At 39.0% G+C, this 26,704-nt stretch overlaps 2 protein-coding genes across 3 annotated transcripts; both read right to left on the bottom strand.

Annotated features, from left to right (window-relative positions):
* Positions 1–1,302: 1,302 nt before the first annotated feature.
* Positions 1,303–5,524, bottom strand: LOC104119181 (uncharacterized). Of its 2 annotated transcripts, none has more exons than XM_009630613.4 (7): positions 5,174–5,524; positions 3,552–4,200; positions 2,346–2,976; positions 2,146–2,246; positions 1,964–2,053; positions 1,756–1,883; positions 1,303–1,611 (listed from the first exon to the last, which is right to left on the bottom strand). In XM_009630613.4, exons 2-7 carry the CDS (start codon positions 4,104–4,106, stop codon positions 1,470–1,472), a joined length of 1,647 nt encoding a protein of 548 aa, XP_009628908.1. In that variant the 5' UTR covers positions 4,107–4,200; positions 5,174–5,524; the 3' UTR covers positions 1,303–1,469. The 2 variants fall into 2 exon arrangements, with proteins under 2 accessions (XP_009628908.1, XP_070043812.1); XM_070187711.1 differs by having other exon boundaries at positions 1,303–1,642; positions 1,790–1,883.
* Positions 5,525–6,795: 1,271 nt separating this feature from the next.
* Positions 6,796–13,639, bottom strand: LOC104119180 (proline-rich receptor-like protein kinase PERK15). Its single transcript, XM_009630612.4, has 8 exons — positions 13,310–13,639; positions 11,471–11,923; positions 10,050–10,421; positions 9,668–9,880; positions 8,688–9,059; positions 7,926–8,169; positions 7,704–7,851; positions 6,796–7,460 (listed from the first exon to the last, which is right to left on the bottom strand). The coding sequence occupies exons 1-8, from the start codon at positions 13,470–13,472 to the stop codon at positions 7,089–7,091; spliced, it is 2,337 nt and encodes a 778-aa protein (XP_009628907.1). The 5' UTR covers positions 13,473–13,639; the 3' UTR covers positions 6,796–7,088.
* Positions 13,640–26,704: the final 13,065 nt, after the last annotated feature.

Below are 26,704 nucleotides of genomic sequence, written 5' to 3'. Positions count from 1 at the left end.
ACTTCTCGTCATATCCTTAAAACTGGATACCGGGGACATATTATACCCTTTTTATAATGGCGGTATTTGTGCCAAACTTGCCCTCAATTATTTCATTTTACCTTATTCAGCACATGCAATGGATAACTCTGTCCGTCAGAGTTTAGAAAAAATTATTATCGTTTTTTTTTTGTCTAAGTTGAAATTAAAACTCTGATTTCTATAGTTTTCACTTCATTACTTTTTAGGATGCACCCTTGGGTACCGGAGGGACATATATGATACTTTGCACATTTAGTTTCTTTTGGGACCACAGCACCACACACTAGTGACTAGTGTCTTCTTTTGCACATATTTGCGAGCAATAGCAGACACGAGGATAATGTCCAAAGGTAGACACTTTTTTCATGGAATAAGAAATATATTATATTATAATAGGCAAATAGATGCGTGCCCTGCAGATGTTGGTTCTTTGGCATTTTGCTGCATTATAGTAATGGTTTAAAATAGGTATCGGTTCTTATGCTGGAATCTGCATTGCTAAAAGGTTTAGATACCAATGAAAATTCCAATTGTGAACGATCCACGAGACACAGCGCTAATGGGCCATAGAGGATATTGTCTGCTAATGGAAGTACCTTTTTCACATACAGTGACAGTATATGACTACATTCAATAGCAGTATACGAATTATTTGGCCTTGAATCAATTAGTCTACTTAGGTATTTGTTGCTTACAAGTAACAAGTTGCCTCGGCTACGAGCTGTGAGTTTTTTCTCTAGAGAAAGCGTACTTACAACTTAAAAGGGAGAATATCTGAAAAAAGTGTTAGCACGAAGCTTACAAAGAGTAATTAGGTTTAAATTGTTTCTGACTGATAAAGAATTTCACAAACTACAAGTGTAAATAGCAACCAAGAAGAAGGAATAGCTCTTTCTTTTTAATTGTAAAGCAACAATTCTTGCTGATATCTGCTCTCCTCTTAAACACTTACTCTCACTCCAAAAACATTTAATAGCATCACACAGTAGAACTATTGAGGTCTAACTAATTACTAGAAGTCATTCAGTGATTCACATTTTAGAGGGTTGGGATAAGCTTTTATCAGAGGTTCAGACAGATACACTTTCTGCTGAAGTAGTGAACAAATCCTTTGAAAAAACTTCCAACAGAAAAACACAAGATAAAATTTGACATTCCCCAAATAATTTACTCCTAAAGAAAAGGCAACAATCACCAAAAATGGCATGACTATGCAGCAATGAGGTTGACCAATGATTAGAAAAATATACAAATAGGGAAAAACAAATAGAAAAGGAGGAATGACAAATGGACTAGGGGCAGGGTGGCATACATTTATGAGGCAACAAAAAATCATGTACACAATTTGTTCCCAGATATAGCTGGTCCTGATTCCTATATATGGAAAAGATATCCTCATTATCCTTGCTTGAATCTACACAATATGCAAGAGCATATGTTAACAATTTTTAGCAGGCTTTCAAGCCTGTGTTTTCATGAATTGCCTTGTAGCACTGGAGACTGCAAAGAGGAAGATTTGTCTTAGAATCACGGTACTTGTACGGATTCATACAGGAAGGCCCAGCACATTGCTCACGAGGAGGAGGGTAACTGCAATTGGCAATAAAAACACAATCAAAACCTTTATCAACTTTATAGCACTTCATTCATGTAGCAATCCAAGATATCCAGGTTCCACCTCCTGTCTCCAATTCCACAGAGGACAAGAAAAAGGTGGGATGTAAAAACCCTTACCTGCAAGGTTTAGAGTCAAAAAAATGAGGTAAACCCATATCTTCAGGAAATGTCACAACAGTCCCAGTAGGGCCCATAACCACTCTGATAGTGCTTTTCGCAAGCATCTGCTCTTTGGCAGCCTTCTCCTGCCAGATAGAACGTCAATTAATTGTCAGCTTCATAACATCGCTATGAAAAGCAATCTACCTATCAACAAGCAGGTTACCTGTGCCAACTCTTCCTGCCGCTTCTTTATTTTATCTTCTCGCTTCTTCCTATTTGAATCTTGACCTAGAATTTTCCTAATTGCCTCAGCCTGAAAATTCCAAACAGTTATGCTCACTTCATCATCATATGACCTTAGAAGAGCACACATACAGTAAGAAGGAAAAAGGAACAAGGGCAAACCTCTGATTCACGCGCAGCCTTCTCATTTTGCATTCTACGTTTCTGAGCAGCCTCCGCTTTCTTCAGTTGCTGCTCAACATCTGTGAGCTTTTCCTTTTGCTCTGTCAAAAAGCAAAGATGGCAAGACAAATCTGTTAATCAGAAAACGTTCTAGAGCAAAGAAATAAGAGTGGAACATATACGTAACTACAGTCTATTACTTCGAGGTGGCGCCGGTGGTAAACCATCAGGGAACTCAATTTGACTCACAGAAGAAGCAGTAGAATCTTTGCTAGATAGGAGAGCTCGTTGACGTGTTGTAAGAGTCATTTCTCCTCTCATCGTTTCAATTGGTGAATCTGAGGATTCCTTCCTTTGTTTCTGCTTCTTACTTCCTTCAGGCTCACCATCAGACAGGAGCTCTTCCACCTCATAATCAGTGTCCTCAGGACCTTCTTCTGATTTCTTCCTTACATCTTTCCTTGAACTTCCCACATTTTCATCCTTTTCATACTTACAAACCTTTGAAACACGGGAAAAACTTCTTTTCTTGGTCAATTCCTCCTCAAAATCTTTATATCCTGCAAACTTTGAGGTTTTAAGCTTCTCCAAGTATCGAATTTCATCATCATCGTCATCCTCATCAAACCCCTCCGAGACACGCCTTTTCGGCGCCCTCTTACTCTTACGAGTTGGATCTGACTTGTCACCTCTTTTTTCGAAGGCATTTGTCATTGGTGTCTTCCCCATATTGTCTTTGCCAGCATCAAAAGTGCCTCTTGGTGAATCTCTCCACAAATTTCCTTGCGACCCACTTTTCTTTTCCGAAAGACCGTCTTCACTCGAAGTGTCCTAAAATATAGAGGAAAAGGTTAATTGGACAGCATTGAGAGTATATTACAATGATAATCTGACCAAAAATAAATGCCAAAGATTTACAAGCAATAAAATAGATTTCTTTCTCCGGTAAACCGGCTTCAGATTAATCACGATTTGCATCTTCAAAAGTTTGGCATTAGTTTTCCAAAACTGTATCCAACATAAGGTAAGGGGTAACCTAAACCCTCTGGTTTTCCATGAAGTGAACAACCAGATTTTCTTGCTAATACTTTAGGGGAAAGCTATTACGTAGTTGTTAACTCATCCTTGAAACATTTGATTCTTATGCACCTCACTGTTTTGTTCCCTAATAAACCTATAATAACGCAACAACATCTATCTACATGTTTTTCTTTCCCTGTTTTGAGAAGTTAGACAGGAGCGAGTATAGCAGCGAAACTTAAAAATGTTATGCGGCTCACCTTCTTTTCCAAATGATCAAACCAACCATAATTATGAGGGAGACTACGTTCAAAGCACAATTAAAAATTCAAGTGGGTTTAGATAATCCAAATAATTAACTGCTTGAGAAGAAGCATGTAATAAACCTGCTGGGCAAGTTTCTGCCGTGGCAGCGAGGCACCTAAGGCTCGAGCACTTTTAGTAGACAAACCACCACCATATGCACCATGAGAATCGGTTTTGGTTTGAATGGTGCGCGTCACACCCCCAACTTTCAGCTTAACCTTTTTCAGCTTGTTATCATTGCAAACGCCATCCTGAACAGTTCCTGATTTCCTAAGAGAGGAGCCCTTCCGGGAATATGTATCATCTCCTGGACCTCCATTACTGTATAACAAGCTAGATCCGGTATCCTTATTCTTCTTAACAGTGTAGTCCTCATCCACTCTCGAAGCAGAGCCTCTAGACATGCAATGATTAAGGTTGAACATTTTCCGTCCAGCATCGGCATCACCAGTGTTCTCATCACTGGAAACCCTACCAACATCATCTGAAACTAGTGTTAAGGGTGACTGATCACGGCTTTCATGAAAAACCAGTATCTCTGGTCTAGGTCGCCGCAACATGTGGCTTCTTTTCTTTCTAACAGTAGCATTGATCCCTTCAAATCGAGTGCCACCAGATTCATCCATGACATACATAAAGAGTAGGTCCCACCAGCAACACGTGTACTAATCACGGCAAAAAGACGACAGTTGCTAAATGAGTTTGGTAATTGCTGCACCAAACTGGCAACTGCATGCATTCAAAGACATATCCTTTATTTGCTAATTCATTCATGTAGAGAAACATCAATAAATAAAAACGATTAACAAGAAGTTCATTCAGCATTTAATTTAATGTATCCAGGGGATGCAACACCCATACATGCAGTATACATGAACCCAACAAACAAAAGGGTAAGGAAAACTATCATATCGATAAAGTATAGCTAACTAAGAAACATGATAATGAAATCAATTTGAATATCCACAACTTCCTCAATAAAATGCAAGTATCAATATAATGGCACATAGAGCTTTGAGGAATGTATTAATGGCCTTAAACAAACACTGCCTATGTGCAAAGACAATATATCAACAAGATGGCTTAGGATTTTTTAAGAAAGAGTTAACCGCTTTAGTAATTCCGCCTATATGCAAAGCATAGCTGATCCCAAGCACGAATAAATGAGAGTTGCGGTATATTAACTGTCATCTTAAAATAGTCAAATTACTTGAATCCTCTAAATAAAAAAGTAGTTGAATAGAGCCAAAAAAAGATGCAAAGGATCAAGGACGGATGTAGGCTTTAAGATATGGGTACCTAAGAACCCACAAACCACTAAATATGCACAAAAATGAAATTCAAAATCCAAATACTAACACTTGAGGTCGTGTCCTAAAATACAGAACCAATAAAGTTCAAGTCTTGGATCCGCCTCTTTAGATGATTCATATAGCCAATACCAACAAATTTAAAACTGAGTTAGTTGATAGTTTTTTGAACTAATGGCCCTAAATTTTGCCCAAAACTTGGCAGTAACTGGATTACCCAATAAGATGAAGCAACGAATTACATTCAAGTTACGCAATTGACATCGACCTTACAAAATACAGCAGACCCATTTATAAAAACATCAAACAAATACAGGCAAAGTCCATTACACGCCCCAGCAAAAGAGTACACAGCACATATCCATGAACCAAAAGAGGACAGAAGCAAATACCTTGTGAATGGCACAAAATTGAAAAGCATCCGCCCTAAGTTCGCAGAAAAGAAGAAACAAAAAGAGTGAATTAACAAAGAGGAAAGATAAAGATAATATATAATTGAGAAGAGGGAGGAAAAGAGTTGATGAAAAAGAGAGAATAAGAAAGAGATGATGGGTTTTGGGTAAAGTATTATAATTAGGGTTAGAGAAGTGAAGGGTGTCGTTAGAGCCAAAGAAGACTCTCAATATCTTCTCCATTTTCTCCCTTTCCTATTCTTACTCACCAACACCACCCACCCCCTCAAACACCACCCACCCCCAAACACGCACACCCACACCCACACTGTCTCTCCCTCACACCCCTGTAATTTGTTTTGTTGGACTGCCCCTTTCTTTCTTTTTGCCTCAGCAATCCGATCCGACTCGATTTTCCTCTTTTATTTCCCTCGTCTTTTATACATGGTTATAGTTATACGACGTCTTTGTGCTTCAAAACGTGCGCATTTTAGGACGGTATGCTGTTTCGGCTCATGTTAGCACTACCTCTACATAACGCACGTGTTGACTATCTTATAAGCTTCAAAGTTTTACACCTCTCCTAGGTTGTCCAGTCGAGTTGAATCGAGCCGAACTAAGATTGGAGTTGAATCAAATCAAACTGAGATGATCCGAGCCTAAATTTCTTTTTCAAACGAGCCGAGCTGAACAAAGCTAAAATGCAAGTGAATCGAGCTGAATACAGAACCATTTGCCGGGTCTAACATTTTCAATAAACTAATATTGGTACATGCGCGCTACGCGGTCAATATTAAAAATATTGATTAAATTAAATTATGATCAGTCTTGTTTAAATATACTAAATCATATTTTTTTAATAAATTTCAATTGTTATCTTATTTATCAATATGGATATGACGTACCTAGTAACAAAATTTCTATAGAGTCAAAAGAGACTTAAATAGTCAGCTAATTAAAAAAAAAAAAAAAAGACTTTGACTTCTATCCCAAGGTGGCTTTGATGACATATAGTAATGAATTCCCTAGGAATTAAGTACTAAAATATTACAGTAAATTTTTTCAGATTGAATGGAGTTGTTTAACATAATTTGTTTATTATCAGGATCTTTCGGAGTTTTTGGGACTTCCTCTTTAATCTGTATAATAATAATAATGTAGGTTATCACATCATTACTTAAATAGTAATATCATCTAAGGAAAGTATTAAACTTTCATCAGTTAATAGAATCGTCTACTGAAACGGCCTAATACTAGGTGATCCTATCTCCTAATATTAAAGCTAAAACAGCTTCAAAGCTCCTGTAGTAGCAAAAGTTGCATCAACTGAAAATACTTTAAAGACACTTTGGTAGCACTTCAAAAAACATATTATTCCATGAAATAAGAAGTGCTCATAGTTTTACAAACTCAAGGTACTGTACCACTATTTTTACAATCTCAAAATACTCTTTCTACTTCTCACTGACACCCTAAACAATTCTTTATCCAGTTAAGTTTTGCTTTGTAATCCAGGATATTTTAAGGAGAATCCATCATAAGTGATAAGAGTCCTTAGAAGTTATAAAATTTGAGGATAAAGAGGAATTTACACAAGGGGCATCTCACACAGATAAAGAAACTTAAGAAAAAAGAAATTCAACTTTCATCCCACTTCAAATGAACCACTGCCATCAAATATCAACCGATACATATATACAGGCTCTCATCCAACAAGTAGAGAATGGCCATACAGTAAAAATTGAACAATGGGCTCTCTACAGGGGATGAAGCAAACCAATAGATTTTCCAAAGCATTGCCAGATCCACTGTGCAGAGTCTCACTTCTGCCAACCCACTTCAAATTCTCCCGTTCTGCTGCATTACGATCGAAGATCGGAGTGTTTGAAGCATTGGAAGGCCTTCCCAATAATGTTCATCTTCCTTCATGAAGATCTTCTGAGAATACAGTTGCCCGAGATACATCATTCTCGAACACACTCAAACCAGAGTAAGGACCAGAAGAAAACATAGACGAGGTACCATCTGATTCAAATGTTGTACATGACTGCCTTATGTTAGGTCGAGTGCCTGAATTTATATTAGTATCCTGGTACTCAGTTACCCGCTGAACCATTTTGAGAGACTGAACCACTTCTCCCATCGTAGGCCGTTGGCTAGCTTCCGGAGCAACACAAGCCGCTGCAATTGTGCAAACCCGCACAAAATCCTCCTTTGGATACTTACCCTCAAGCCTTAGATCAGCAAGTTCTTCCAAACGATCCTTGTCTCTAAGTATTGGTCTGGCCTGAAAACAAAATACAGCCCTTTCTTTTTACAGCCTTTTCAAAGAGAGTCCAATGACAACACAATAAGCTTCTAATTTTGTGAAGTACCAAAAGGGAAAAAATTGGAGACATGAATTCTGAAGATCAGTAAGTGCGCAACAACTATCTATTACCAATAAAAAAAAAAAGTGCGCAACTACACTTGTATGATCTGAAGTAAACGATGAAATAGTATAAGAAAGTACCAACAACGTAACACTTACCCAAGTAACAAGATTTTCATGTCCAGATAGTTGTGACATATCTACAGGCTTCTTTCCTGTTAACAATTCAAGGAGTACAACCCCATAGCTGTACACATCACTTTTTACCAGTAGGTGCCCAGTCATGGCATATTCAGGGGCGACATACCTGCACAACACAGTGCTTCAAAATTAGTCAATGTTATATCTTAGAGAAGCATGTGTTAACGAAGAAACACTAACCCAAATGTGCCCATAACACGAGTCGAGAGGTAATTCGCCTGGCCTTCCGGGGCCTGTTTTGCAAGGCCAAAATCAGCAACTTTAGCATTAAAGTTGTTCTCAAGCAATATATTTGATGCCTTAAAATCTCTATGGATAACACACGGTTGGGAATCTTCGTGCAAGTATGCAAGTCCTCTCGCTGCATCAAGCGCAATTTTCATTCTTGTGTCCCAATCCAGTGGGCAGTTTAATCCTAAAGGGCCTGCAGCAAGAGAGCAATTGTTAAACTCCTTGATAAGTTGAATAGGTCACAACGCTGATTTGTGCGACCACCTTGTCTAGAAACTTCAACTGTTAGCAAGAGGACACTTTTAACAGTTCACTTAAACTTCTAAATAACACCTCCTCAGGAGCAGGCTTGATTTCTTTTCCTGGGCCCAAGACACGCAAATTCATTTTTTCACGAGAATAGCAATGAGACTTGAAGGATCTCTACATACTCAACACCTGTTATAGAATCTAAATATCCACTCCAAGTTTTAGGGTAATGGTAGAATAGCTCAGAACCATTGTAATGACTTTCAAAACATATGTGAGAGTTCATATTCATCTCCAATAGACAGGCCATACAAGGAAAGCTGAATATGTTGATAGTTGGAGTTACCCTTCCTTTACGTGACTTCTTACCAGATAAGCAAATTACAAACTAAAATAGCAAAGCAGATATTGTAGCTATTTAGTTGCGAAGTTGACAAAGGATAAAGTCACAAAAAAACTTACCATGAAGCCAAGCCTCCAAACTCCCATTTGGAACAAGCTCATAACACAGTAGGTTCTGTGAGGACTCACGACTGCTATAGTAACCAATAAGTTTCACCAGATTACGGTGATGCAGCCTACTAAGCATCTCAACCTCAACTAGAAACTCTTTACCTCCTTGTTGGCCTCCACTAGTAAGTCTTTTTATTGCAACAGCAGTACCATCACTCAGCACACCCTTGAAAACTCTGCCAAAGCCGCCCTCTCCAAGTATACTAGATGGTGCAAAGTTATTTGTAGCTTCTTTCAGTTCTTCATATGGAAGGAACCGTGTACTAGTTGGATGGGGAAATGATCCCTCAGCTGGAACAGCGTCCGTACGTATCGGTTTTGCTATCAAGAAATCAAAATACAAGTGAATTTTTATAAAGTAAGAGACTTAGGTGGTGCAGCAAGTACAAACAAAAACATCTCCATTTATAGTTTCAACATCGTGCATTTAAAGAACCGATAAAAATATTTCTAGTTAGCAGAAAAATAGCTTCACGGAATTCTAGAATAATTTTGGTTCAAAGGGAACTGGTAGCTCAAGTATAGCATTGGGGGTTTAAACCACCAGTTTTTAAGTATAATAACCATTTTAAGTAGCTCATACAGGAAATTATGAGAGCTCAAGATGTCAGATGCAAACCAAAGTTTCGCAGATAGGGAGAAAACTTCATTTTAACATTACTTCCGAACAAAAGATCAACGGAAGCTTCTGCAGACTTTTTGCTTTTTGCCTTATTTGACCAGAAGTAAGTAGTTTGTTAGAGTTATGGATCAAGCTTCTACTACTCAAGTAACACTAGTTCAAGTTAACAAGAGAGAGCCTTTTCCATCCTTGTTGTTTCTTCTGTTCACCAATCCAAATTTCTGTTCCTACGTGGGTGGAACTTTAAAAAGAAGACGATCCAAATCCAGGATAATTTGATTAGTCCATGAAACATACAGTCACTTACCAGTTTCTTTGAGGGGTCTTTTCTTCTGTCTTTGATTAGATCCACAGAAACAAATAAAGAGTGTTGATATGATAGTGATGATTAAGATGCCAGCAACAATCCCAACAATAAGAATTAAACTTGGATGTCTCCTTTTGTTCGAAGACGCTGTTACTGCAGGAGCTGAAGGCAGCTGCGGAGCTGCTTCAACGGGTGACATAGCAGAACGAGGAGCTGCATATCAAAGAAAAGTTGCTCAACAAATATGAAAAGACCTGCGGAATTGAGGGGTTAATAACAATCCCCCCCCCCCCCCCCAAACACACTCTCCGAAATATTCAGCAGCATGTGCTAGAAGAAATTATCTGCACATCAGGTGTGAAATATAACTAGAAGCAAGTACCTTGTGCTGAAACTGGTGGCTTAAACCAGGTAATGTTGAGCAATTGATATCCACCCACTAGTGCTGGATCTAGATGGATCTTATGCATTGATAACGAAGAGTTTATTGCAAAGGCTTCAGCAGATGATACGCTAATTCCCTTATCTGGTGTGATATCCATGGATATATTTAGCTTTGATAGATCCACCAAGTAAAAGTTAATTAGCTCAATTTGAGAAACCTTCAAACTTAATTGTGAAGCAAATTCATTCAGAAACAGTTTCCAATTTGGATTTGATGAGACATTCAAGAGGAGAAGGTCGATCTTTAATGGGTAAACACACTGGCAGTCCTGGCTTCCTCGTTTGAGCACCATATCTGGTTCACAACAGTCTGCCAAAATGGGAAAGAAAAAAGATGCGCATAAATATTGAGATATATCTTCCAAGGGGGATGGCAAAGAATGAATACCTTCACTGATACGTATAAAGAGATAGGATGTGATTCTTACATATGTTTTGCACTTATCCACACCAAAGGATAGTTCGTTAATGAGTCGGTGTTTAAACGTGTCCTATAAGCCGTACCAATGGGAATATATTTGAAATATCACTCTCCCTTTATCCTTATTTATGTAACTTGGGGAATCAGCTTGTTTCTTTTGACCATTTAACATAATTTTTGGTATTTTTAACCGGTGTTTGGTTTCAAAACCGATAGGACTGATTTTGGAAACCAAATACTAGAGTTCTTAGGGTATAAAACAAATTTGGAAATCAGCGTCGATTCTGGAAATCAACTTTTGCAAACAAAACCAACAGTGAGTTCTGTTTTCTCAACATTAAACTTTTCATTTAGATCCTTGCATTTCGGCATGGAACTCTTTTCAGATTTATGGCCCGTATCCCCCTCCCCCTCACTTTTTTGGTGTTCCCTCTGTTGGATCCATATAAAGAGAGAAAGTAATGTTCTATGATTTTTCGGCTACTGGGAAGTAAGTTTGCAGCAATTTATGATATGTAGTCGATTTGTATTAGTAATTTCTAACCATACGAAAGTGTAAAATTCCCTCTTGAGAGATTCAAACACAATCACTTTTCAAAACCAATTCTTCCAGAACCTAAATCCAATCGCTGACAGTTGTTTCCAGAAACCAAACCTAAAACCTATACATCCAAAACCAATTCCAAAGCCAAATCCAACCAGGCTCTTAATTTTTAAAACAAATGGTTTATGATACTTTTTATATAGTTTTTGCTTATGAAACCTTGTTTCCCAATAAATATAATGCATAACCCCAAAATTATGACTCTCATTTTCTGCTATAGTACAACCGGTTTCTCCCTATTTTGTCTTTTTTTGTGGGAATGGAAGAAATAGGACATATATACGCTAGGCCAGCAGGTCTTCGGTTTTAATTCATTAAACAGAAAGATTCTTACTGGAAGTGTGAGGAGAAAGTGGTGGCTGAGCCAAACCAGCGGGTAGAGTACTAGGACTGGATTGGGTTGGAGCAATCTCTGCCGAACGGGGAGGTGCAAGGCCAATACTAGGAGGCACCAATCCACTTTTCTTCATTGATGGCTTGGACAAGCGCGAACTGGAAGGAGGGTGTGCAGCAGTTACTAAAGGACCATAATCAGGAGGCTGGGCTGGAGCTAGCCAAAGCCGTGGTGCACCAGAAGGAAAATGTTTGCTAAGTTGCCTATGAAATGCAGGTACACTCGCCGGCAGGGGCAGATCAGGTAAGCCAGTTGCTTCAACAGGTTTGTTGACCGGAGAGATGGGCTGTTGTTCAAATGGCTTATCAGGCAACTCCGCATTTGTTACGCACATGAGATAAAATAAGATGGTTAAATGCTTCAGCGTCAAAGATTGCCCCCTCTCTGATACCTCTGAAATTCATATTAACAATAAATTAGAAACTGAATAACGAGCAGCCAAGCACATATTGCAACAAAAATAGCATTAATACAACAAAGTAACATCGATCAGGGATACAAATTTTCAAGTTGGTCACAATACATTACTCCATTCTCACTTTAAGAGTTTGCATCTAAAAGCAAGAAAAATAACGGCCGCCACAAATATACTCAACAAAAAAAGAAAGAGATTATGGCAAATGTGACAGATGGAGCTGCCCAACTAAGTGTGTCTGTGATGCACGAGTATTGATTGAAGAAAATTACTGCTAGGAAGCCTAAATGAAGGGTAATATCTAGCACAATCCATTTGAGGTTCCAGATAAGTCTACAAATACATATGCCTAAGTACTTCTGTTTGTTCACAATCAGGAAGGAAAATGTGACAATGTCCTAGTTTTTTCAAAAGAAGCACACTATTTAACAAACCTTCAATTCTAAGAGGAAATTGTTACCTTTCTCAAAAGAAAAAAATTCTAAGAGGAAGCACTGTTTTGAAATTGAGAAGTAACTAATTTCGCGTGACTTTTTTCCTTCTACAATTAAGTAGTTCATTAACGTTGAAAATTAACACTAAGATGATTCTGGAGCGCACAAAAAATTATATACTGTCCAGTTATTGAACCTATGCCTGTGAGGAGTTGAGAAATGCTATCAATGTATTCACTTTGTATATGTTATCCAATTTACATCATACAGCTACTAAGTACAAGCAGATCAAACTATGACCTGCTACTGCTTTTCCTTCAAATCCGTCTAGAATTGATTGTCACTCAAACTAAATACAATAGGGATAAAAAGGAACCGCACGCAGATTTATATGTACGGGTAATTTCTTTTTGCACATGAAACACACACACATACAAATCAATTGAGATTTTTCTTTTTTAGCATTTAATTTCTCATTTTTCACGATTACAAATCCCACATTTTAAGGAGGCTTATCAGTTAATATTTTGGGTGACCTGATATGATCTATATAACTCAAACTCTTCTAGAAATAGAATGCTACTCTTCATTGCCAGCTCAAGACTCAAATAAGAAATATTAGATGTCAATAAGGCAATAACTAGTTTCAGCAACAAAAAAAAATAAAGCAGGATATCATTTTTTCCCCAAGCTTCGAGCAGCAATTTTAATACTTCCCAAATTTGCAGACAGAGATTTAAATTTCAGTAATTAACCCTAAATTAATCAACTAAACTAGCATCAAACCAGCAAATTCGATGAAAAGACATCAGTAAACAGTTCTCATTGCACAATTTATATGGAACACTACTGCAGTAGCAACTGGCAAAAATCAGAAGGAAAAGAAAAAACTAAAAGACGATTAAGACCTAAGGAAGTAGAAGAACTCACTAGCCCAACGGGGAAAGAACAGTAGCTTTGCCAAGTCCAACATCCCTGACGGCCAATGAAATGAACACCGTTCGGATCTGATGAAATTGAACAAAACCAACGGTCTAGATCGAAAAAAGCAGTAGACTAAAATAACAAGAAACAAGACTATGAGCAAAAACATGTATCAGCCATCGAATGAGGATGCAAAAACCCAACTAGAAAAAATTTCAAAGAATAAATTTCATATTTAGCGGTGTCTTTCACCATTTTTGGGCTAAACTCCAGCTGGAGAAATCCTCACTCGTATGCGTTAGGGTGGGTGGGGAGTGGGGTGGGGTGGGGGGACTTGTCGTTGGCTTCACTCTGTAATTAGTACTAGTACTGAAAGCTTTACTTCCATTTTTCTTTATCTACTTTTTCTTTTATTTCTTCTTTTTTCCTTTTTTTCTGCTCGAGTTGTCGGTATCTGTGACGACTTTGTTGAACTTTTAACGTGCACCTCTGATAGCTAAATCTTACCATAACGGTAAGTGAGAAAATAATAGACTCAATTCTATCACTATTTGAAGTGTGTCTTAAAATAGGAGTACTGTATTTGATTTTGGGACAATTTTCATCAACAATCGCGGTCGTCCATTCGTCATGCATAATTTGGATTGCCGAAAAAGAACATGTGATGCGTTTTCCCATGAAATCTTTTCGAAAAAATGTGATATTTTATTAAGTTTTAACTCAAAAGTTAAGAAGTTATTGTCGTCTAAACAGATATCATGATGGATTTTTGTCGCTACTTCCGTTCCACGATAAGTGATTATTTTATTTTGACATACTTATTAAAAAAATACAAATTTTTATAAAAAAAAATTGTATTCATTAAATTAATTTTAATTAATTATTACTTTAACACATTAGAATGTGTAAATAAAGACAAATTAATTCCTTCTTGATTATGTAAAAGGACACTTATTTTGGACCAAAATAAAAAGGTAAAATGATATCTTAGCTTGCCTTTGGCCATAGATTCCCAAATTTGTATTAAAAAATCTGAAGTTTGGTTTGAAGATAAAAAATATTTGAACATAATTTTCCAAAACATATTTTATTTTATTTTTAAAAAAACACGAAATGTGGCTTGTACCCATAAGTTCTAAAAACTATCAAAATACCCAACAATACCAAACAAACAAACTTGCCAATGTTGTATATGCAGAACCTTCATCGATGTCATTCATTATCATTATCACAAACCCTGGTCCTGGACGTAAATAAGTTCGGCACAAAATTATAATTTTTATAATAAACTACATAATACGCTATCCTAAAATTATAACCTGATATTTTAATATCAACTGCTAATAACATAATTAATAGCCATTATAATTCGTTAAATCGTAATAATATTACAAGATCCATCGGTCCAAAAAAATAATAGTAATTAGTTGGTGGTTGGTTGGGTCATGCTAGATGGTGGTTTTTTTATAAAATTCAAAAGTTTGGGATAATTTTTGAAATTGTTAAAAAAAATCAAATTCTGATATTTTGGGCCAAAAACAAGTCTAGAGCTAGTTTTGGAGTTTGAAAATTTATTTTCAAAATTTGCCAAAACATGGATAAATATCTATAAACAAACATGTTTTGCCAAAAAAAATTGGAAAAAATTTGACAAAATTTATGGCCAAATGTGGGCTTAATATCCTTATAATACAGCGTCATAACATTGTTAAGTTAGAGTCTAATTATTTTTATTTTAAGTAGCACCTGAGAAACAACAACAACAACCACCTAGTATAATTCCACAAGTGGAGTCTTGGGAGGATAGGATGTACGCAACCTTACCCCTACCTTAGGGGGGCAGGGAGGCTATTTCCGATAGACCCTCAGCTAAAGACGGTGAAGGAAGCCCTGATATCAAATAATAGCAAGACAAATAATTAGAAAACTAAATCGAAGATAGCAACAGAGAATATGAAAGTGGTACCGATAACAAATAATAGCAAGACAGTATAATTAGAGAAATAAATCCAAGGTAGCACACAAGAATATGAACGAAGTACTGCTAGCAAACTATGGAATTATCGATGGCAAGTAGTAACGGAACAACACATGTGAATATAGCAAACTAAGAAAAAAGGGTACCATACTAGCACTAATACTATCGAACTAGAGAAGACAAAGGGAAACTGTCACGACCCAAAATCCCAACATGTCGTGATGGCGCCTATCTCGATACTATGCAAGCCGATAATCTCAATAAACCAAAATATCTCTTTAAAATTAAAAATATAATATTTAAATACAATACAAACACTCCCCAAAACCCGGTGTCACTGAGTACATGAGCATCTAATATGAATACAAGTCTGGAAAATATAGTCCATAATAGTCTGAGACCAAATACAGTAAATAAAGAGATAGAGAAGGATAGACAAGGTCTGCGGAACACGGCAGCTACCTCAAAATCTCCTGAAAATCAACCGCTCGAAAGGATCAACACCATTTATGTCCGGGAATACATGGATCTGCACACGAAGTGCAGGGTATAGTACGAGTACAACCAACTCAGCAAGTAACAATAATAAATAAGGAACTGAAGATAGTAACGAGCTACACAGTTATGGTTCATTTCCAGTAATTCCAGCAAAGAATAGGCGCTATCAAATTTGGTAGTTTAATGTCAAATTAATTTTTATACAGTTCATGTTCATGTAATCCGTATATCAACAATCTTTCAGAGATTTCACAACAATGACAGATAGCAACTAAGTGCAACAACAAATAAAAATCAAGTACAACATCTTAGGACAATAATCACTCACTAGGCTCCCAGCCCTCATCACTCACTCTCAATGGGTACCTGCGCTCACTGGGGGTGTCTAGACTCCGGAGGGGCTCCTACAGCCCAAGCGTTATAATCTTCATGGACAACTCACGTGCCATAATATAAATATCTGGATCCGCATGGCCAACTCACGTGCTATAGTATAATATAAGGATCCGCACGGCCAACTCAACCGAGCCCCTCGGGACCTCAACCAAATATATCAACAAGTTCTAAAACATCATACAAACTTAGTCGAACCCTCAAATCACCTAAAACAACGCTAAAACCATGAATTACACCCCAATTTAAGCTTAATGAACTTTGAAATTTCTAATTTCTACAAACAACTCTGTAACCTATCAAATCACGTCCGATTGACCTCAAATTTTGCACACAAGTCATAAATAACATAACATAGGTATTCTAATTTTCAGAATCGGATTTCGACCCCGATATCAAAAAGTCACCCCCCCTCCCCCCAAAAAAAAAACTTCTTAAAAATTAAACTTTCGGCATTTCAAGCCTAATTCCTCTACGGACCTCCAAATAATATTCTGGACACGCTCCTAAGCCCAAAATCACCATACGGAGCTATTGGAATCATCAAAATTTAAATCCAAGGTCGTTTACACATAGGTCCATATCTAGTCCACTTTTCTAACTTAAATCTTCAATTATGAGAAAGTGTCTCATTTCACTCTTAGTTCCTTCCGGCCCCGAACCAACTAACCCGATAAGTCATAAATCAATTGCAAAATATAAATTAAGCAGTAAATGGGGGAACATGGTTATAATATTCAAAATGACTGGTCGGGTCATTACATTCTCCCCTTCTTAAACAAACGTTCGTCCTCGAACAGGTTTAGAATAATACCTGCAGTCTCAAATAAGTGTGGATATTTGTTCCGCATCTCCTGCTCAGTCTCCCAAGTAGCTTCTCCGACTGGCTGGCTTCTCCACTACACCTTCACTGATGCTATATTCTTTGACCTCAGCTTTCGAACCTGCCGGTCTAAAATAGCCACCGGCTCCACATCATAAGTCAAATTACCGTCCAGCTGTACTGTACTGAAATCCAGAATGTGAGACGGATCCCCGACATACTTTCGGAGCATGGATACATGGAACACTGGATGAACACTTGATAGACTAGGTGGTAAAGCAAGTTCATAAGCCACCTCCCCAATTTTCTTAAGTATCTCAAAAGGCCCAATATATCGAGGGCTCAACTTGCCCTTTTTCCCGAACCTCAACACACCCTTCATGGGTGAAATCTTGAGTAGAACCTTCTCCTCAACCATGTGAACAACATCACGAACCCTCCTGTCGGCATAACTCTTCTGTCTAGATTGTGTCGTGCGAAGCCGTTCCTGAATCACTTTGACCTTCTCTAAAGCATCATGAACCAAGTCGGTACCCAATAGCCTAACCCACCTGGCTCAAACCAAACCACCGGAGACCGACACTGTCTCCCATATAAAGCTTCATACGGAACCATCTGAATGCTTAAATGGTAGCTATTATTGTAAGCAAACTCTGCGAGTGGCAGAAATTGATCCCATGAACCCCCAAAATCAATGACACAAACGCGTAGCATATCCTCCAATATCTGAATAGTGCGCTCGGGTTGTCCGTCCGTCTGAGGGTGAAATCTTGTACTCAACTGAACCTGTGTGTCCAATTCTCACTGCACTGCCCTCCAAAACTGCGAGGTAAAATACGTACCTCGATCTGAAATAATGGACACCGGCACACCGTGTAGACGAACAATCTCGCGAATATAAATCCCAGCCAACCGCTCCGAAGAATAATTAGTACCGACTGGAATAAAATGCGCAGATTTGGTCAACCGATCGACTATCACCCAAACAACACCAACCTTTCTCAAAGTCTGTGGGAGTCCAACTACGAAGTCCATGGTAATAAGCTCCCACTTCCACTCTGGAATTTCAAGTCTCTGTAGCAATCCGCCCGATCTCTGATGCTCGTACTTTACTTGTTGACAATTTAAACACCGAGATACAAACCCAACTATATCTTTCTTCATTCGCCTCCACCAATAGTGCTGTCTCGAATCCTGATACATCTTTGCGACGCCTAGATGAATAGAGTACCGCGAACTGTGAGCTTCCTTGAGGATCAGCTCACGCAAACCACCTACATTAGGCACACATAGCACTCCCTGCATCTGTAATACACTGTCATCTCCAATAGTGACTTCCTTGGCATCACTGTGCTGAATCGTGTCCTTAAGAACAAGCAGATGTGGATCATCATACTGACGCTCTATGATGCGATCATATAAAGAAGACCGAGAAATCACATAGGCCAAAACTCGATTCGGCTCGGAAATATCCAATCTAATAAACTGATTAGCCAAGGCCCGAACCTCCAAGGCTAAAGGCATCTTTGCTACCGGTAAGTATGCTAAACTGCCCAAACTCTTTGCCTTACGACTCAAGGCATCGACCACCACATTGGCCTTTCCGGGATGATAGAGAATGGTGATATCATAATCCTTAAGCAACTCCAACCACCTTCGCTGCCGCAAGTTAAGATCCTTCTATTTAAATAAATGTTATAGACTCCGATGATCAGTGCATACCTCACACTGGACACCGTACAAGTAATGCCGCCAAATTTTCAAGGCATGAAAAATAGTTGCAAACTCAAGATCGTGGACTGGATAATTCTTCTCATGTACCTTTAACTGTCTGGACGTATAGGCAATTACCCTACCGTCTTGCATAAGTACTATGCCGAGACCAATTTGCGATGCGTCACAATACACAGTATAAAACTCTGAACCTGTAGGCAACACCAATACATGAGTTGTAGTCAAAGCTGTCTTGAGCTTCTGAAAGATTTCTTCACATTCATCCGACCACCTGAACGGAGCACCTTTCTAGGTCAATTTAGTTATAGGAGATGCAATAGACAAAAAACCCTCCACAAAACGACGATAATAACCGGCCAAGCCGAGAAAACTCCGAATCTCAATAACTAAGGATGGTCTGGGTCAATTCTGAACTATCTTTATTTTCTTCGGATCCATCTTAATACCTTCACTGGACACTATATGTCCCAAGAATGCCACCGAACTAAGCCAGAACTCACACTTAGAGAATTTGGCATAAAGTTTCCTCTCCCAGGCTTTGTAATACAATACCCAGGTGTTGTGCATGCTCCTCCTGGCTACGTGAGTACACTAGAATATCATCAATGACTACCATGACAAATAAATCAAGATATGGCTGAAATACACTATTCATCAAATGCATAAATGCTGCTGGGGTATTGGTTAGCCCAAAAGACATCACAAGAAATTCATAGTGGCCATAACGAGTCCCGAATGTCGTCTTTAGAATATCCGAATCCCGAATTTTTAATTGGTGATACCCAGACCTCAAATCAATTTTGGAGAACACCCTCGCTCCCTGAAATTGGTCAAATAAATCATCAATACGCAGCAATGGATATTTATTCTTGATTGTAACTTTGTTCAACTGCCTATAATCAATGCATATCTGCATAGTACCATCTTTCTTTTTCTCAAATAGAACCGGTGCACCCCAAGGTGACACACTAGGCCTAATAAACCCATTTTCAAAGAGTTCCTGAAGTTGCTCTTTTAATTTTTTTTAACTCAGTTGGTGCCATACGATACGGAGGAATAGAAATGGGTTGAGTGCCCTGCACCAAGTCAATACCGAAATCAATATCCCTGTAGGGTGGCAAACCCGGCAAGTCTGCAGTAAATACATCCGGAAAGTCTCGCACTACCGGTACTGAATCAATAATAGGAGCATCTGCATCAACATCTCTCACAAATGCCAAATATGACAAGCATCATTTTCCAACCATAAGCTGGGCCTTAAAATAAGAAATTACCCTGCTAGGAACAAGATCTAGGGAACCCATCCATTTAACCTTTGGCAACCTCGGCATCGTCAACGTCACGATTTTTGCGTGACAGTTCAGAATAGCATGACATGGAGACAACCAATCCATACTCAGGATTACATCTAAATCAACCATACCGAGTAATAAGAGATCAACTCTAGTCTTTAGTTCCCCAATAGTTACTACACGCAACCGATACACACGATCCACAGTAATAATATCGTCCACCTGTGTAGATACACAAACATGTGAAACTAAGGACTCACAAGGCATATCCATATAATGAGCAAAATACGATGATACATATGAATAAGTGGAACTATGGTCAAATAATATAGAAGCCTCCTTGTGGCACACTGAAACAATACTTGTGATCACTGCGTCTGAGGCAACAATATCTGGCTTGGCAGGAAAAGCATAGAATCGAGCATGCCCGCCTCCTGATCGGCCTTCCCCTCTTGGGCGACCCCTAGATGTCTGACCCCTACCTCGAGATGGCAGGGCGGGTGGTGTAACTACTGGTGCTGGTGCCGTCGGTCGAGAACTTTGCTGTGAAACCCCACTCAATAGCCTAGGACACTCTCTCTTGAAATGACCAAATTCTCCGCACTCGAAACAACCCTTCCTCTGACGGAACTGCTGCTCCTGATAACCAGAGGGATGACCTGCAGAAGCATGTGCGAATGAGGCATGATGAGAACTTTGCGCTGGTAGTGCATTAAATGAAGACTGGCCTGAGTGAGCACTGTAAGAACCATGGCTAGCTGATGCACCACGATGAGATGGACGAACCGTCTGAGCGTGTCTGTAAGAACGACCCCTACCACGGTGAAACTGACCCCCTGAAGGAACACCGTTGTAATCACCCGGACCACGAGGCCTCTTAGCCTCTCTCTCTCTCTATGTTCCTGGCTACGAACCATCTCTATCTACTGAGCAATGTCCACTACCTCATCAAAAGTAGCACCAGATACTCTCTCCCTAGTCATAAGTAACCGCAGTTGATATGTGAGGCCATCAATGAATCTCCTAATCCTCTCCCTATCAGTGGGAACTAACCAGATTGCGTGACGATCCAACTCAAAAAATCTCATCTCGTACCGCGTCACGGACATATCACCCTGGCGAAGTTGCTCAAACTGTCTGTGCAACTCTTTTCTGCGGGACTGAGGTACGAACTTCTCCAAAAAGACCACGGAGAACTGATGCCAAGTAAGGGGTGTTGCGCCAACAGGCCTACGTCTCTCGTAAGTCTCCCACCATCTGAGTGCAGACCCAGAAAACTTAAAAGTAGTGATTGAGACCCCACTAGTCTCCAGAATACCGGCTGTCCGAAGCATCCGTTGACACCTATCCGGAAAATCCTGAGCATTCTCTGACTGAGTATCGCTAAATGGTGGAGGTCAAAGCCTCTCAAATCTCTCAAGTCTCCTCTGCTCATCATCTGCCATAACAGGAACTATCAGGGCCTGAGCAGCTGCAACCGACTGGGTTGATAGTGCCCCGGTATTTGAAGTCCTTGTACTACCTGGTCTGGAGTACGGGCAACAGGGGTATGAGTACCTCCCCCAGCCTGAGAAGTTGCAGGTGCGGTTTGAACCGAAACCACCTGAGCAAGGCCAGTGCAGGCTACCAATATCTGGGCCAAAGTCTCCTGAATGCCTGCAATCTCAATGGGCACAGCTGGTGCCTGAGCTGATCCTGTCGGCTCAACTATATATGGAATCTCCTCCTGTGCTGGAACAACTGGTGGTACTACAGGTGCTATTCCAACTGTGGTACGAACTACACCTCGAACTCTACCTCGGCCCCGACCTCTACCACAATCTCGACCTCTCGCGGCCCTAACTAGTGGCACTTGTGGCTGACCGTCTGATCTAGTAGTACGTGTCGTCATCATCTGTGAGATAATAGAATAGCAGAAATTTAGTTTCCAGAATCAAGAAATTTGCACGACATAATACAAGAAAGTGAAATTTTCCTAAGGGTTCTGCAGCCTCTCGAAGATAAGTATAGACGTCTCTATACCGATCCGCAAGACTCTACTAAACCTGCTCATGACTCGTGAGACCAATGTAACCTAGCCTCTGATACCAACTTGTCACGACCTAAAATTTCAACCTGTCGTGATGGCGCCTATCTCGATACTAGGCAAGCCGATAATCTCAATAAACCAAAACTTCTCTTTAAGGTTGAAAATATAATATTTAAATACAATACAAACACTCCCCAAAACCTGGTGTCACTAAGTACATGAGCATCTAATATGAATACAAGTCTAGAAAATATAGTCCATAATAGTCTGAGACCAAATACAGTAAACAAAAAGATAGAGAAGGAGAGACAAGGTATGCGGAACACGGCAGCTACCTGAAAATCTCCTGAAAATCAACCGTGCGAAAGGATCAACACCCTCTATGTCCGGGAACACATGGATCTGCACACGAAGTGCAGGGTGTAGTACGAGTACAACCAACTCAGCAAGTAACAATAATAAATAAGGAACTGAAGATAGTAACGAGCTACACATTTATGGTTCATTTTCAGTAATTCCAGCAAAGAATAGGCGCTATCAAATCTGGCAGTTTAATGTCAAATCAATTTTTATACAGTTCCTGTTCATGTAATCCGTATATCAACAATCTTTCAGAGATTTCACAACAATGACAGATAGCAACTAAGTGCAACAACAAATGGAAATCAAGTACAACCTCTTAGGACAGCAATCACTCACTGGGCTCCCAGTCCTCATCACTCACTCTCAATGTGCACTCGCGCTCACTAGGAGTATACAGACTCTAGAGGGGCTCCTACAGCCCAAGCGCTATAATCTGCACGGACAACTCACGTGCTGCACGGACAACTCACGTGCCATAATATAAATATCTGAATTTCCATGACCAACTCATGTGTTGCACGACCAACTCATGTGCTATAGTATAAATATCTGTAACACTTGAACCAATAGATCGCTACCACTTTAAACCTCTCCGAAGATCATCCTTCTCGAGCCATCAATATTAGGATTACCGATTCGATTCTGAACCACAACACACTGCGACATCTGACAGCCGCTTACCCGACACCATTCACAATACTCTGTCCCAAAGGCGATTTGAAGAAGGCCATAACACCGGCGAACTTAACACATTCAATCAAGGACGACGACACCACATCTCGGATGAAGATTCTACCACACTCGAAAATACCAAGTCTCTTTACTACATCAATCTAACTTGAACATTCTTAGTCCGATTACCTTTCCCTTCGCTGGAAATAAAACATTGAACCTCTGAATCACACATTGAGAAAAACCTACTTTCAATTCATCTATTGCCCCTATACGTAGACAAAGATCCTACCATTACTTTAATACTATGTGATAACAACTCGTGAACATCATAGCAATTTGTGCATAACCCCCAAACCATCAGAAATACAGCTACTGGGCTGAGATGACAGAACATCCTTCCACAAGGCGACGACATCAACCCAATCAAATACGCATGGAGAAACATCCTGCTCTACGTCAATAGTGCCATTAAAATTCCTCGATTCTAAATTTATAACAAGCGCTTCATGCCGTATAAGTTTGAATGGAAAGTAAATGAAGGCATAAGTCTCAAAGGAATCAAATCACATGATGAGAAATCAAGAAGGGAAGTGCTCCTAACAGTCCTGTAGCCTATCGAAGATAGGTACAAATGTCTTTGTGCCGATCTGCAAGACTCTACTAGACTCGCTCATGACTCGTGAGACCTAAGTGAACCTAGTGCTCTGATACCATATTGTCACGATCCAAAATCCATAAAGGTCGTGATGCCGCCAAACACCACTGTCAGGCAAGCCAACAATAAATACTTAATTGGGTTATCATTTTGTTACTTTTGAAATCATATTTTCCTTCAATTTAAATAGTAAAGAATGGGGATTACAGAGTAAATAATAATACTTTTAACAAATTCAATACAAAACAACCCATAATAATCCAAAAACCCAGTGTTACAAGTGCATGAGCATTAATTAGGAATATAAAATAAAATACAACAGCTGTCCGGAATACAAATTGGACACGAAAAATATAAATACTCTGAAGGAGACTCTGCTGGCTGCGGATTGACGAATGGAATACAGCTCACCTAGGTCCCTGCATTTATACACGCCTCTGCTCTCACATGGTCTATAGACATATATGTACCTACACAAAAATGTGCAACAAGTGTAGTATGAGTACGTAAGCAACGTGTACCCAGTAAGTATCTAGCATAATCCCGGAGTAGTAGTGACGAGGGGTCGACATCGACTTTCACTAGTGGTCCAACAATATCAGGTACAGTAAAGAGGTAAGTAAGTATGAGGCGGAGTAAATAAATAAAATAAACACGTATAAAATACGTGATACAAATCCCCCTTTTTACGAGGAACTCAAGCTCTTTATTATAAATTTCCTCATTAACTGGAGCATGTATATATATATATATATATATATATATATATATATATATATATATATATATAGTGGATCTCATCAAGTAGCTTACCATAATTCAAATTCGAGAATTCACCGATATACTGGCTTCTTGTCAAGTCTTACGCACGATTTCATGGAGATATGATATAGGAAATGCCGAGGCGTACGACCCAATCTAACATAATAATAAAACTGTGCACTGCCGAGGGTCGAACGACCCGAGCCATATGATAAATCAATTAACATGCTGAGGCAAAAGGTCCACTCCTATGAGATTGTGGTACATAAATCCTGACGAGGCGAATGACCCGATCCCATAAGAAGTGAAATACATAATCCTACCGAGGCGAACGACCCGATCCCATTAGAATAAGAAGCTTTGATGGGTCCTTGACCCCACTCACGAATAAACGCGTGAGTTATAATTTATTTAATGAAAACCTTTCGATGAAACATATATATATATACCGGAGCCATGCCATAAGAGGAGGAATATTATCTGATGGCTATTCGCGAACTCGTGAAGTCTCTACAATAGCAAGTCTAGTCTCAAATAGAATATAAAGTAGGGGAATTAATAAGCGAGAAACTACTCAAATAGTACAGCTATAACATAATGTGAACCTAAGTCTACCCGGACAATAACATGAATGTAGCTACGTACAGGTTCTCGTCATCCCGCGCGTACGTAGTTCTCACAACAAGTAGCACACATCAAGCATATCACCTAGGGGTAGTTTCCCCCTCACAGAGTTAGACAGAAGACCGAAATTCCATAGCCGGCTCCAAAGCCTCTCTAACACCTCAAACCGATGCTCGTCACTCCAAAGTAGTCAATTAAGATTCAACCCAATCAAAATATACTCTATTACTCATAATTAATCAATTTATAATAATTTTCAACTCCGCTCGAAAAATCAATAAAGCAACCTTCGGGCCCACGTGCCCGGATTCCGAAATTTTTTGAAGATAGCTATTACCCATAACCTCACGAACTCAAATATATAATTTATTTCCAATTCTATGTCCAAATTCGTGGTCAAAATTCAAAAATATCAATTTATAGGTTTTCTATCAAAATCCCACAATTTCTACCAATTCCCATGCTTGAATCCATATAAAACTATGTATTTAACTCAAAATAGGTGGAAATTACTTATTTCATAATAGATGATAAAATCTTCTCTTCAAAAGCTCCAAAAATCGTCCAACCTAAATGAAATATGAAGGAAATTGGGCCAAATCTCGTCTTTAAAATGACACTGCCCAGCACCTCTCGCATCTACGGACAAATAGCCGCTTCTGCGGCTCCGCACATGCGGAAATTCCATCGCAGGTGCAGCTCTAGCTCGGCCTAACAGTCATCTATGCTCCATGTAGCGCATCTGCGCGTCCGCTTCTGCGGTCCATAAGGTTGCTTATCGGGCAGATCATGTGGTTATTTACTCTTAACGGTTTGGCTTATCGGTTATCGGCTTTTAAATATATTAATCCGCTAGCCACCAGATAAAATATCAGGCGGATTGGTATCGGTTAGCTATTATCGGGCGGTTTATCGGCCTAGTTCAAACTGTTTTACAAAGTACTATTTTAGTCCTTCATGTTACAACTTACAACCTGTTAGTTGTTACACCAAAATTGCCACCTCTAAACACTATAGAAAATTTGCTAGTGCCCGCTGCTGCATTTAGTTCAAACTACAAATATTGGAGTAATGGCTGCAATTGCACATGACTTACACTATTTTCATAAAGATCAGATCATATTGATTTAATCTGTAAAGATCGAAATAAAAAAAGATCCAAAGGCAAAGCTGTAAAGATATTTAATTTACACATGCTTAAATAACTATTTGCTAGTACCTGATTAATCTATACACAGAGATAACAAATAGTACAAAACTTTATACAGATATTTACACATGCTTATTAATCACCGATTTACTATCCATATATAGTAACCACTTAAAATCTTAACTGTTTTATAATAATGATGAATGAAGATTCTATTAACACTTAACACTTCCTAACATATACATTTACATGTGTCGAAATGAGTCGAGAATACAACTAGAGATAAAATGGAAATTTAGACATAAAATCTAGAACAATTGGAGACATCCAAAATACAACTGCTGCAGCTAACGCCTAACAATGCTTCAATTTTTGCAGCTTCAAAGTTCAAACAACAGTTTAAGAGTCTTTGGAATCACTCTGCA

This window comes from Nicotiana tomentosiformis, chromosome 1 (assembly GCF_000390325.3).
Source record: "Nicotiana tomentosiformis chromosome 1, ASM39032v3, whole genome shotgun sequence".
Taxonomy (NCBI): Eukaryota; Viridiplantae; Streptophyta; class Magnoliopsida; order Solanales; family Solanaceae; genus Nicotiana; species Nicotiana tomentosiformis.
Note: the sequence above shows the minus strand (reverse complement) of the source record. Positions and strands in the feature narration are given on the sequence as shown.